The 14,600-nt window shown below is 44.3% G+C and overlaps 1 protein-coding gene across 16 annotated transcripts in view; it reads right to left on the bottom strand.

The window, feature by feature from the left end:
* Positions 1–5,479: 5,479 nt before the first annotated feature.
* EPB41L1 (erythrocyte membrane protein band 4.1 like 1) overlaps positions 5,480–14,600 on the bottom strand; it is a 118,542-nt gene continuing 109,421 nt past the window's right edge. For all 16 annotated transcript variants that reach the window (XM_079128116.1, XM_079128115.1, XM_079128114.1 and 13 more), the window contains 2 exons: positions 14,368–14,484; positions 5,480–8,879 (listed from right to left, as the gene is read on the bottom strand). In XM_079128116.1, the coding sequence (XP_078984242.1) occupies positions 8,871–8,879; positions 14,368–14,484 (126 nt within the window). In that variant the 3' untranslated portion in view covers positions 5,480–8,870. The remainder of the gene's footprint in view (positions 8,880–14,367; positions 14,485–14,600) is intronic.

Here is a 14,600-nt window from a genome sequence, read left to right as displayed (position 1 = left end):
GCCTACCTTCACTTCCCATGAGGACACACTGATTAAACACACACACACACAAACACCCAACAAACTCTGGGGGGAAAAAAATCTCTGTAGGCAGATACTGCCTCTATGGTCTTTCTAAGAAAGGTTCCAACCAATTATCTCACCTTCTATTCTTGATTCACCTATCTATTCAATTTGATAAATATTCACCAAGTACCTTCACTTTGCTAGGCCCTAAAAGAAACATTCACAGAATTAGTTACTGCCCTTCAGGAACTTCCAATCTAGCTGCAAGCACGAACAAGACCTCAAAATTTCACAAACAGAAAAAACAACTGTTTAATTGTTTACTGTTTTTATTTTGGCAGTATTGGGAATTAAACACAGGGGCAGTCTACATCTGAGTTATATTCTCAGTCCTTTATTTAGAGATAGGGTCTCATTAAGTTACAGAGGCTGACCTCAAACTTGGGATCTTCTACCCCAGCCTCCTGAGTCACTGGGATCACAGGCATGCGCCACTGCATCCAGATAAACTCTTTTTATTAAAACAAAACAGTGTGGGAAGACCAATCCTTTTTTAAAAATGTTAAGAGCACATTTTATTGCCTTTACCCCAAAATGACAAAAAATGATTCTCATTCTAAATCAGCATTTTTTTCCCCAAAACTGTAAGTTACAACCCATAAATGAGTTAAGAAATCAATTTAGAAGGTTTTGACCAGAGATATTTTTTAAAATAAAAAGGGCAGAATTCTTGGGTCTGGGTTTGTAGCTCAGTGGTGGAGTACTTGCCTACTAAGTGTGAGGCACTGGGTTCAATCCTGAGCACCACATAAAAATAAGGAAAATAAAGGTATTGTGTCCACCTACAATTAAAAAAAATTTTAAAGGGCAGTATTCTTAAAATACCTGAATACATTACAAGTAGTAAGGATAAGTATAATTTTCTGAAACTCTGTTTATGTGCATGACATAAATGTATTTGTTACTATGGGTCACGGTCAAAAAAGTTAGAAAACCACTGCTCTAAATATTTGTATCTTCATCTTCCTATACATAACCTGGAATTCACAAAGTACTTAATAAAAAGTGCTAAATGAACACAAATTCCATTTAGAATAACTGCTCATCAATTAGTCACCCTTCCTTGTGGCATCTGTATGCTACTCCTTGACAATGGCATTTTTTCATTCTAATTCCACCATCCTTCAATTCTTCATTCTTCACTATTATCTCCAGCAGTTGGTACATGGCCTGGTACAGAGAGTCTGGGAGAAGGTTTACTGAATATGTACATAACTCTTCAGTGTACCAACCTGCCTTACTACTACAGCTCTGTGTTTCTCACAGTCCTGGAATGCAGAAAATCACATCTACCCACTCTCCCCATTTCCTAATCCAAACTATTCACTGAGGGCCTTCAAACTAGCATCATCCTTCACCCAGAGAATGTTTGTCCCTCAATTCATTCTCTAGTCAATAACCAGAGAGATCTTTTCAAAATATCCATCTAATCATGTCACCCACACTTTGCCGCTGAGTGGCTTCCCATGTGGCTCTAGGGAAACCAAAATTCTTACTGAGACCTACAAAGCCTGCACCTCTTCCACCTTGGTCGCCCCTCCAGCTTGTTTCATACTAGGCTCCCAGGACAAGCTCTCTTTTCCAACCACAATAGCCTTTTTCAGAACCTCAAATTAGACAAAAAAAAAAACCTCTCTCCACCAAATTGTCAAACATTTCTGATCTCAGCTCAATATTCGTCTCAATAAAACTTCCCTGACCCAGGGCTAGGTTAAGATGCCCTGTGATGCAATCAAGGTGACTTGTACCTTTCCATTTCAATTACAAGGTTGCAACTTTACATGTTGGATTCTGGGCTGTCCCCCTTCCCCACCAGACCTACGTGTTTTTGCACCCCTAAAACATACCGGACGCTTAATAAACATCATTTAATAAAAATGTAATATCCGTTTTGTACGCTAGGAACAAAGACTCAGTTTAGGGAAAGACTTTACCCTAAGTCACGCAGAGTAGGACCGAACCAGGTCAGGTGCAGCTAAGGTCTCTGGTCCTTACAGTTAAGAAAAAAGAGAAGTTACTCCGTGTGTCTCGGGAAGCCCTAGCAACGGTCTTTCGAGGCGTTTTCTCAGACAGGCCTCCAGAGACAGAATTTCCACCGCCGGCCCGTCAGTCGCCGCGGCGACATGAGCCTAGTTCAGGGCACTCCACGATTCCAAGCCGAGAAAAGGGTGGCCTGGTCGCACACACAACAAAATAAAAAGAGGAAAAAGGCCAGAGGGCCGCACTCACCTCACACAGGTTCTGGTACCGCGGAAACACACCGGAAGTTCCGCCGCTTTGGCGTCGGATGGGAGCGACGGAGAAAGCAGTCCGGCAGAGCCCCTGGTCTCAGGAGGATTGGCCCGTGCCTGCAAGTTCCTCCCGATCAAATGTTGCTTTTTGTACTCTCGGTTTTTCGTTTTATCATCTGAATTGTGGATAACAACTTTCATTAAACTTGACATCCCCTTCCAGAAACATGTCCAGCAATAGTCCTTTGGTCTCAAGCAGTCATGATCACTGAAGGATGGTTTATGTTAAGGCTAGTCCTCAGCTTTGGACCTCCTCAATGTCTATTGGAGTCAAAGTGTTAGAACTGGCTCCTTATCACCCAGTTCCAACTTTCTAGTTACATTCAGCCCCAGAAAAGAGCCTCAGAAACAGCCCCCAGCCTAGAGAGGACCAGTCAGTCTCAACAACAGCAGCCAGCACCACATTGCTCCCTTTGGTAGTGATCACCCAGTGTTCTACAAACCTAGTCTGATATCTGATTCAGGCTATACAGTGAGGGAGGGAACCCGCCTGTCTTGTTCTGCACTGTTTCTCTGGAACCTGGCGTTACTAGGTGGTCTTCCTTGAAAGCTGGCTTTGAATAAAACTTATTTTCCTACCAAATTGATTCAGAATACTTCTGGAGCAGTGATCCTTTATAGCCGAGCCTCTCCTCCCCTGCTTCTAGGTACTGGTGCTGCCCAGTAACAATAGCACAAAGTTGTCTTTGTACATAAAGTATGCATTTAATTAATAATGACAGCAATATGATATTCCTGTGCTAGGTGATTCTATCAGTCAGGGTTTGACTACCAAAGAAGCAGAACCAGTAAGGGGTAGATATTAAATAATTTATTGCAAGGAATTGGCTTATGTGATTGTAAAGGCTAGGTAGACAAAACCAAAATCTGCACAGTTGGCCTCTCAGATGTTATTTCTGATCTTTACACTAAACCTAGCAAATAGATATTAGTATTCCCAATCTACGAAAGAGAAAACTGAAGTTCAGGGAAGGATTACACAGTCAGAGAGTGGCAGAGCTGGGAAGCAAACCAGGATCTACCTGGCTATTCTTGTCCCTGTGCTGCTGCTCCTTAGCTTGTCAATCACACTTCCTCAGTGCCAGCTCAACACACCAATCTGTCTCAGTCAAAATTCATCTCTTAGGAGGTTGCAGACTAGGTCAGGTACTGCAGTCATGGTTAATCACAATGAACTGCTGCAGATTAACCAGAGGTTGCCTCTGCAGTTATGCACATCAGTCTGTTTTGTCAGTTCCATTTCCTGCACAAAGAAGCTCAGCTTTCTGCCTACCTTTCCCCACTCCCAGTCTTAGATGATGAATTCTGTGATCTGGTCTCAGAGTTTCCTGATCCAGGTGGGTTCACCTTCTTCTCAGCAACTCCAGGGCATTGAGCAGATGATGACACAGGAAACGCACCTTGTGGGGTTGCATGTCCATACAAATCAGGGTTTCCCAACCTTGGCACTATTGACATTTGGGGTCAGATAATTCTTTGAGGTAGAGAGCTGTCCTGCACATTATAGGATTTTAGCAGCATCCTGACCTCTAACTTCTAAATGCCAGTAACACTCCTTGGTTCTGGAAACCAAAAATGTCTTCAGACATTGCTAGATGTTCCTTGGGGAAGGAAATCATCTCCCTCCCTCAGCTGAGAAATGCTGTCCTAGTTGAAGCAGCTCTACATTATTTCCAAGAAGCAGAGAGGATAGCCCTGTATTCATGGAAGACAGAAATACAGATCCAGGAGGTGTTGGGTCCTGAGGAGTTGTGTACGGACTCGATGCTTGCAAACCGAGTCCTATTCCAGAACTACAGGTGTGACAAATTGTTAAAGGGGGCCTAACAGGAAAAATTCAGAAAAAGGTTCACAAAGTTTCTTTCAACAATTGCCTTTGACAAAGGACAGTAAATTTGGAGAGAGTTGAAGAACTACTTGTTACTGCATTGCCTTTTGTGCCATTTAATTAATTACCTTTACCAAGAAAAAAATCATACTTAGTATTTAAAACTATAGAGAAATGCTCAAGATATAAGTATTTAAAAGTATTTAGAATGGTATATGCAAAATGACTTCAACTCTGAAAAATGCATATACATGGAAAAAAAGGACTCACTTGTGAGATTTTGGGCAATACAAAAAGGTGGAATAGAGGGTCACTTGATAGAATATGGAAAGTGTTCTATGTGTACCTCAGGTGGTTGAGGAATGAATTTTCTACCCAGATTACGGTTTTTTATTTTTGTATTTTTTGCATTTATTTTTACAGAGACCCCCTTTCTTTGCAAGTGACACTTATTTTTTTATTTATGGAAGTAATATAGTTTCCTTTTAAAATAAGTTTAGTTTGTTTCCCCAAAGTGAGTCAATTTAAAGAAAGACAAGTCAACAATGGGATAGTCGATGGGGGGTTAGGGCAGGATATATGAAAGTTGTAAGCAGAGCTGAAGTTGGGAGTTGCTGAACACATTTTCCCTTAGGCTCCCACGGAGGGGGTGTTGCAGGAAGAGACCTGAGTGGAGGTGCTTTTTTTTCAAGAATGGACCATGCTATTCCTCCATATATCACACCCCTCCAGGTCTTGGGGCACATATGCTTATAGTCTCCTCTGTCTAGAACGTTCTCACTCTTGTTCTTCATCTTACTTGTTCTTTCTCTTCATTCAGCTCAAAGATCACCTCCTCAGGGAGGCTCCAGCTAGCTGCCTGTCCCCTGCTGGGGTGTTGGGGATCAAACCAAGGGTCTCACACCCACTGAACATGCACTCTACCCCTGAGCTACATCCTCAGCCCTGGTCACCTAGTTTCAAGTGACCTCCTTTGGTGGCCTTCCATCCCCTCCCTCTGTATTTCCTTGCTGGTGTTAACCATTCTGCAATCGTGTTGATCTGGTTACCTGTTTTGTTGTCTGTTTCCTCCACGAGCCTGGGAGCTCCTGGATGGCAAGGAGGTTGCCTTGTTTGTTGTACCCGCAGAGCATAAGCCCAGCCCTGGGCCACGCTGGGAGCTCCAAACATTTGTTGAATAAAAGCGTTCTAAGTTGAGGTATCTCCACTCCAGTTTTAGTCCTTCCCATAATACCAACTTGTACCACTGGCCAAGGTCAAAGAGAGGGAGGGAGAGAGAGGGAGGCCAAGGAAGTCTGTGGTTCAGCATCAAACACATTTATTTCACTTTTATTGAGTATACAAGAACAGAGAGCACACGCATACAGCACGGAGCACTGAGGTGGGGGAGTGTGGGGACGAGAGAGGAGAAAGGGGTGTGAGTGAAAGGGAACAGGACAGCATCGCAGTTGGTTGGTAAGGTGCTTTGGAAAAAAAATTATTTAGAGTGATGTTGCTCATGCAATTTCAGGCCAGTCTTGGAATGTACTTGCAGGATTCAAAAACTGAAACAGGTCCTGGCACTTCCTGTACCCTCAGATGGAAAAGATCCAGAGAAAGCAAAATAAGAGAAAATAAAGGTTTGTAAGATGGCAGAGTGGGAAAAAACCCTGGAAACCATTCGTTCACCCTGATTGTTTTGCAAGTGGGGCTCAGTTGCCAAAGGGGGATGTAACTGGTCAGGTGGTGAGTTAGGAGCTGAGTCAGAACGGTCACCTAGAATCCTGACTGCCCTCCAGGACTTTTCCCACTATGCTACCTGGCCTCCTGGATGGAGAGGCAGCACAGAGAGGATGAGAAGTATAAAAAAGAAGAAAGGAAAAATAGGTTGAAGACAGACAAGACAAACGTCTCTATTCTCTATGGACAGGAGGAGGGGGAAATAGTGCCCTAGATTTCAGCTTTGTAGGTTCCCTTCTCCCTGGTGGCCCTGCCTGCCTCTCTACAGAAGGAAGGTCAGAGCATCCATGGGCTGGGGATCTCCCCAAACCCTGATGGCCCACGAGCTGAGCCCAGTAACTTTATCCCCACCCTGAAACCACACACCCGATGTCTGAAGGTTAGGTGCAAAACCCAGAACAAATATCCTCCCTTTGAGGTGTATCCAGTGTGCTCATGATGCCTGGTTCCTGCAAAGACTGGGGTGGGGGGTGCGGCCTAAGCCAAATTCCTGGTGCTCCGAGAGGATGGAACCATTCCAGCTCTTGACCCAGAAAGAGTGGGAGTTCTCAAGTTGAAAAGGAGAGGAAGAAGGTTCTGTGGCTTCTCTACAAGTCCTGGTGGATAGAGTGTGCTGCTGCACCTAGAGGGAGTAGAGTGGGCCCATTGGCCTTCACCAGGCAGCAGGTGGGGGACATGGCCAACCCTGCAATCTGAGAGATTCGTTCTACTTTCTGTTTGCCCAGAGACAAAAGATATTCTGGTTTCTTGCCCTGCTTCAGGTCAGCACCAGCTAAGGTATACATTGTAGGGGTCACTGATAAGCCAAGAGGGGTGCATCTAGGCTGGGCCCTCTGGGGGACATCCCTGGGCATGTTGAATAAGTTGGAAAAATGCTCTCAGATAGGCCAGCCTTGGCTGGGGACATAAGGCTGGTCGAGGTGGTTTCCCAGATCCCTCCTCTCCTTCACACTTCCTCCTTCAGCCTGAGAACAGTGCCTGACACAAATGGGTTCTCAGTAACTATCTATTGAATGAATTTATGGACCACTTTAAAAGCAGAGCTGAGAAGTTAATGTTCTGTGGGACATTTTCCCTCAGAGATATTCCTGGAGCTCAGGGAAGCACATGTGTGCCAGAGGGCAATGCCAAGCTGTGACAAGGCTTATTCAAGGGCTTCTATGGTCTCAAGGGAATTGCTGAGACTTCCAGGGCACAGGCTCAGAGCTCAGATGCAGACTGACCAGGAGCTCTCCCAGCTCAGGATCTTATACAGAGACAGAGCCTTTGGGCAACACTGCCCTTCACCGTCCATTGTCTGGGGTAGTAAGGCCTTGGAAATGCAGTTTTGACATACTGCGGTCTGTCCTGTTCATGGCCTTTTCATCATGGCTACTTTGACCCAGGAGGAAGAGACTGACTCAGAATATGAGGGGAGAAGAGGAAAAGACTGAGCTGGGCATTTTCACGGAGCCAGGTTAGAGCCACCATCTTCCACCTTGGCCAGGGGCACCATCTCCTTTCAGGTGTGGAGCTAGTCATCAAGGAAGGGCAAGACATGGCAAAAATCGTAATAATAAACAAAGAAAGAGAGGACTGAAAACCAAGGCAAGCCCCCTAGGGAGGTAGGAGGACTGAGCTAGGGGACCTCTACTGTGGGGACCTCAGCAGCAGAGTCCCAACTCTGGACACTGGGTCTGAGCACAGAGCAGGTCCTGGCTGCTACTGCTGGGGAGAAGGCATCTTGGACCAGCATGTTCGGGACTTTGTTGCTTCCTTCTTGTTGAGCCCCCATGTCTCCACTGGGGGCCCCACTCTCCCCACCAATCACCCAATTACAAACACCACACACAGTATTACTACACTGAACCCATCAGCCCCTACCAGGAGCCATTGCACCCAAAGTTCAGGTCTCCTCAGCTGGGCTAGTTCAGCAAGATCTAGGGACCTTGGGATACATCAATCACAGTCAGATAATTATAATTTTAAAATGTCAGCTTCATACTTACCATCACTGTTTATTTTAATATTTGTTTCCTGTTATATGTAATATACATAACTTAAAAGCACATCCATACAAATCTCCTACGAGCTGCACCTTCATCAAGAGAAACCAGAAACGTACAATGTCTACTTCCCTTCCCCTGGCTTCATTTTCTGTTCTTGCTTTCTCTTCTTTGCTTTTTCTTGTTTTGAATGAGAGTCATCTGTAGTGGCCCTCAGCAGGACCAGAACACAGAGGGGGAGGGGGATGGGATAGGGGCAGGAGGGAGCTAAGACAAAAAATGAGGACAAGACGCATGAGAGTGGAGGATGAGGGAAGGCGGAAGAAAAGAAGGTGGATTTTGCAGCCCAGTGTCAAGACCCAGAAAACAATAATCCAGTGTTCTTGCTCCTCCTGTCCAAATGGGAGATTTTCTTTCTTTCCTTCTTGGAGAATGGTTGACTGTGTGTGACTTGCTGCTGCGACTTCTCTTGCTTGGCTGCACGATTGTTTTCCTTTGCATCTGAAGGGGCAACAGATGATGGAGAAGAACAAATGGAATGCTTGTCCACTAACTGGACTATGCACAACCAGGGTTGAGTGGTACTTCTACAATCATCGTGGTCTGGCTTGCTTTTGTGGTTTGCAGGAGAACGTGGGGAGGAAGGGATTATGGTCGTTGTTATTTTTTTTCCTGAAAAATCCCACCAATTATCCAATTTATCTGCAAAGGAAATGTAGGTTGGGGCAGATGTTGGTTGTTGCTGTTGGCCGACTGCTCCGCCAGCCCCAGTAGCAGTGCAAGGACGCGGTGTTTCCTGTATATATATCTATATCTATATATATCTATATATATATGCTTTCCCTTCCCAGTCTCTCATCAGTGACAGTACGTTGCAGCTGGGACATCGGTGTTGGTGTCGGAGAATCCAGATTGAAGGCCCCTTCTTAACGGTTCTCTGGCGTGGGTTGGACCAGACATGCCAGCACCTCTTCACGGAGGTCAGGATTCCTGGGACCCAGAGGCAGGGGGACACAAAGGAAAGAGGAGGACAAGGAAATTTAGTAACTATTGTCACTCGCCTATAAATACATGGCAAGAAGTTATTTTAACTACCCTTTACCACATGCCCTTCACTTTGACTTAGAAAGGTAGAGCGACTTGCCCAAGGCCACACAGCTTGTGTGTGGCAGCTGAGAAGTGACCCACATTTGCCTAACTCCAGAGTCCATGCGTGTTCACCTACTTGTTTCCAGGGAGGTGTGGCTTTTACTTTGGCCTGAAAATTTGTTAAAATGTCCTTTAACAATGAGGAGCTAAGATCACAGTCATTTCACTTTTTCTTCCTATCTTTATACCTTTCCATGAAATACTTAGTTATGATTACAGATATTCTGGACTTCATTTGTTTTTCTCTTTTGTTCTCCATGAGTCTGTTGTACCTTAGAGATTAAATCCTAGACAACAATGTTTATTTTTTTATTTGTATTTTTTGTGGTACTGGGAACTGAACCTATGGGCACTCTATCATTGGGCTACATCCCCAGCCCTTTTTCTTTATATATTTTTATTTTGAAACCTAAGACTAAGTTACTGAGGCTGGCCTTGAACTTGTGATCCTCCTGCCTCAATCTCTCCAAGTCCCTGGGATCATAGGCATGCACCACCATGCCCTGTAAGACAGCAGCATTTAAATAAAGAAACGGAAGCCTGGATTCCAGCTCAGGCTTGAGTCTGAAACTCAAGAGTTTAAGGGGGTGGACTCTGAAATCGTACTGCCTGAGTTTAAATCCCACTCCCTGGCCTGCTAGCTCTGTAATCGTGGGTGAGTTTCTTAACCTCTTTAAGCCTCAGTCACTTCTGTAAAGTGAGTCCCACCTCACACAGTTATAAAGAGGAGTCATAGTGAGGACCTAGCACATGGTCAGTACTGAATATACATCAGTTGTTCTTATTATTACTATTTCCCTGATTTCCTTAAGGGCAAGGGCTCCAGTGCCCAACACTGTACCTGGCACCTGACAATGACTCAAAACCATTTAGCACAAGGAATATCATCCCTGCCTTTTGCCACTTACAGAAGTTCAAGTGCTAATGAAGTTGCCAAAAATGGATCCTCCTTGACAGATGGGAAAACTGAGGCCCAAAGGGAGTCCATGATTCAGCAAGTTGGTGACAACCAAGATGAGAATCCAAGCTTCCTGTTTTGGTACAGGTCAGTTTCCCCCCACCCCCATACAGTTCAAGTTTTGAAGGTATGGCAGCTTTAAGAGCTGGGTGAGTGCCACCCCCTCTTGCTGGCAGAGTTTGGGAGACAGGTGCTCTCTGAAGGAAGTGGGCCCAAGGGAGATGGAGCAGAAACCACACATCTGGCCTGTGAGGTTGCAGGAGAGAAGGAAAAGACTCCGTCTGACATGGGTGTGTTTTTTCACACTCACAGCAAGAACTTCAAGGAGGAAGTTTAAGATGGAAGGCCAAGATCCAACTGGAGCAGAGACAGATGTTTTTGGAAGAATCAGACAGGAAAGAGAAGGAAGACCAGCAAGATGGACAGCCTTGTGAGAACGGGATCCCAGGCTAGTGGCGAAAGTCTATGGTCTGACTAACTAGGGCTCTCATGGTCCCCTAAACACAGCACAATCTCAGAGGTACAAGGAAGCAGGTTTGCCCCGCTGAGTACATTTTTCATGCAAGACACCACCCCTGTATGTCACAGATGTTGTTTAATTATTTCGGCAGCTCCAATTTATAGATGAACACCATTTGAACAGTGAGGAAACTGAGGCCCAGACAGGTTCCACTGGGCACACAGCCCTCAAGGTATTTCTGGCTTCAAAACCTGAGTGTGTTCTTTCTATTCAATTCTGCTACATCCTAACTAGGTTTTTGTTTGTTAGTTTGTTTTTTTGTTTGTTTCTTAGATTGGTGGGCTACCCTTTGAAGCTTGTTCATTGATTAGTGGCTGCCCTATAAATCAGTGTAATCAAGCTGGGGGTATGTAAGATGTCTTCAAAAGACCACAGACAATTCAGAAGCTCCAGGCTATCAAATACTATTATGATTTATTCTCCTAGGTGTATTATAGCAGAGTGACTGTGTGCAACATTTGTTAGTCTACTTTTAGTTAATGGTAAAGATGATCATAATGAATTTCTCTTGGGCACTTACTGTGTGCCAGGCACTATGCTAAGTACCACCTATGTATGATCTCCACAACCCTATGAAAAAGAGACTATAGAAAGTCAGTGTGATGAGGAGGCTGTGACCATAGGGTAGATATGGAATCTAATAGATTAAGTTTACCTTAATCAATCCATCATGCTCCCTGCTCTGTGATTGTGAACAAACCACCTAATATCTCTAAGCCTCAGTTTTCTCATCTGTAAAATGAATGAGCAGATAATAGTACTTATGTCAAGCGAAGAGCCTGGTGCCTGGGGCAGTGTAAGCATGCCATAAATGATGGCAATTTTTATTAGTTATTATGATTGTCATTGCTGTTTGGCTGATGAGGAAACAGAGAAGAAAAAATAACTTGCTCAAGGTTACATAGGTAACAAAGAGCAGGGCTTGAGATTTGAATCTAGGCCTATAGAACTATAGGGCTCTTCCTTGGGGTACCAAGGTGCATCTATCCATTATGACAATGATTTTGAAGCACCTTTAGGAAGAGTTCTCTAATTCAGAAGAGACTTCCCTTTAGAACTCTCCTAAGAATCAGGAGTGGCTCCTATTTGACCATGTCGAGGTAAAGCATATGGGTGGAAAAGGCAAGGGAGAAACTCCTGGTTCTCAGGGCAACATAAACAAGGTGACCTTTACAGAACAATCAGGGGAAGGGGGAGGTGGAGAGAGAGACTATGAATATGAATTGTGGTGTGTGGGGGCAGAAAAATCAAGAAAGAACTGAAGAAGAGGGAATGAGAGAATTTAGGAGCAGTGAGGGGGCAGATGTGAGAGACTCCAAGGTGGTGAAATAGGCCAGATGTTGAGGCTGGGACAAGAGCCCTGAAAGGTCAGAGGAAGGGGAAGGCAGGAGTCTGGGGGCCTGGCTGTGAATCCCCAGGGAGAGACAAGGAATGAAAGAGAATGAAGAGGATACGAGAAACACACAAGGGGCCCCCAGGAATGCACACAGCCAGAGGAACACAACCAGCAGTGGGCTTGCTCTAGCTCTTCACTCTGAAAATGAGGACACTGAGTCTCCACAAGGAAAGAAACTGACCCATGGTCACATACTGGGGCGGGGAATGGCTAGATCGATCCCTGGATTCCCAGTACAGAGCTCTTAGCATCAGTGGCTCCTATACCTGACTGCACAGGGCCTCCCTAAGATTCCCAGGCAATCCAGAACCCAGGTCCCCACCAGCCTCTCCCACTCAGAGGGTTGGAGAGGGTTCTCCGGTACTCATATTCTAAACAAGGCTCCCAGGTGAGGCAGGCAGTTCTGCACCAACTTGGGAAGTGACCTACCCTCTGCCACTCTAAGATTCAAGGGGAGAAAGCAAGAATTACTAGACAACAGAGGAGATGAGTGACAATAACTTGTATCAAAGTTTTTCTACATTAGAGATTTTCTAGATGATATTTCTTAATTTTTCTAGGTAAATAGAACACTTTAATTACAAAATTAAAATTTTAATTTTTAACTTACATTAAAGATGATAAAAAGAAACAGGTGAAATTCATTTTAATAATATATTTTTGGGGCTGGGGGTAAAGCTCAGTAGTAGAGTGCTGGCCCTGTGCAAGGCCCTGGGTTTGATCCATAGCACCATAATAAAACAGCAAAACAAAATAAAAGATCTCTCTAAAATTATAAAAATTATTGAGATAGTTTACATTTTTCCTTATTAAATATTCAAATTCCTGCATGAATTTAATCCTTAAAGAACATCACATTTTGGGGGTTGGGGCTGTGTCTCAGTGGTAGAGCTCTTGTATAGTACATGTAAGGCACTGGGTTCAATCCTCAGCACCACATAAAAAAGTAAATAAAATAAAGTTATTGTGCTCATCTACAACTAGAAAAAAAAAAGAACATCACATTTTGGATTAGCCAATCCATTATGGATTGCTACCATATTGGATAGCACAGAAAGAACATGTCAATTATTACAGAAAGCCCTATTGACAGGACTGGTCTAGATCTTTCAATGGGGCAGGAAAATGTTTAAGTACTTTTTCTTCTGACATTAAGGAGCTGGTAATCAAAGGAAGAGAAAGAAAGATTCTTACATCTTTCTAGAAAATGCTAGTTCATTTATTCAGGGAAAAGGGCAAAAAAAGGAGGCCATCTATTATTTATGGGATCTTTGAGGTGGAATTTTTTTTCATTGCAGTATAATGTGTGAAATGTTTAAAGTGCACAAACCAAGTGTCAATAAAATCGTGACAAATTTTTATATATGTATACTCCCATGTAACCTACCCAGTAGGAGATACATTCCCAGCACCCATAAGGTCCTCCTGCAGTTCTTTACTATAAATACTGCATCCTAGAAGTAACTCCATTCTGAATTTTACCATCATTAGGATCAAAGTTTTGCCTGTTTTTGAACTTCCAATAAATGGAATCATACGACATGTATGTTTGCGGTGTCTGGCTTATTTCATTCAACTCGACATTTGTGAGATTTTGTTTTATAGGTCTGATAAAATGTTGTAATCTTCCAGAGGGGCCGGGAAAACATCACCCCCAATTTAGACTACTGGAGGACTGGTGTGCCCCAATACCATCTCATTTCTCTTATTACCAAGGCATTGATAGTCCACAAAGAAACAGGAAGACAAGACTGGGGTTGTGGCTCAGTAGTAGAGTGCTTGCCCAGCATGTGTGAGGCACTGGGTTCACTTCTCAGCACCACATAAAGATGAATAAATAAAATAAAGATATTGTATCTATCTACAACTAAAACAAAATTTTAAAAAATAAATAAATAAAACGAAGGTATTGTGTCCACCTGCAACAAAATTAAAAAAAGAAACAGGAAGACATTGGGGCCTATAGGATTCTGATCCCAGGAACCCTGAGAAGTCAAGGCTTTGCAACCCAGCAAGGCAGCTGTGATCAAGGGCTTTGGGCATCATGTCCCCTTAGCAGCATCCAGTGACCTGTGATGGAGACAGACTTGTGGACAGGAATGTAGCACAGTGCCTTCCAGCTTATAGGCAATGTCCAATAAGGTCATGCATGCCTCCTTCTGTTCCCCTCAATCCCAGGTGTCACTCCTCTGTTCCATTTTCTTACCACTTCTAAATTTACTGTTCTGGGTTTGAGGCCTGGACCCCCAAAGAAGAAATCAAGAATACCCCATCCCCTCCTCTCTCTGACTCACATTCCGGGGAGCTACCTTTTTCCTTTGAGCTGCAAATCAGGTAGGTGAGGGGTCAAAGTTGCACTAGGGATCAAGTCACTTGGGCTGACAGGTTGAAATACCATCTGAGGATCTTGCTACTGCTACCTCCTCCTCTGGCAGCTGCTGTGCCAGCAACTTACCTGTGGTTTCTTGTCCCTCTCCTCTGGGGACGGGTCTGTCTCTCTGTATACGACAGCTTTGGTTACCAGCATGTCAGGATGCTGCAGCTTGGCTTCCTTGATGGCCAAAGCCAGGGCCTGGTGGGTAGAAGAACACAGTGAGGCACCATGGAATAACAAGTAGGAGAGAAGCTGGACAACACAAGCCCCGTGGTGCACAGCTGGGGAAACGGAGGGCCAAGGAGGGGCAAAGC

The sequence above is a fragment of the Sciurus vulgaris genome (assembly GCF_902686455.1).
Source record: "Sciurus vulgaris genome assembly, chromosome: 2".
Taxonomy (NCBI): Eukaryota; Metazoa; Chordata; class Mammalia; order Rodentia; family Sciuridae; genus Sciurus; species Sciurus vulgaris.
The sequence above is the reverse complement of the archived record's forward strand: the minus strand, read 5'-3'. Positions and strand labels throughout refer to the sequence as shown.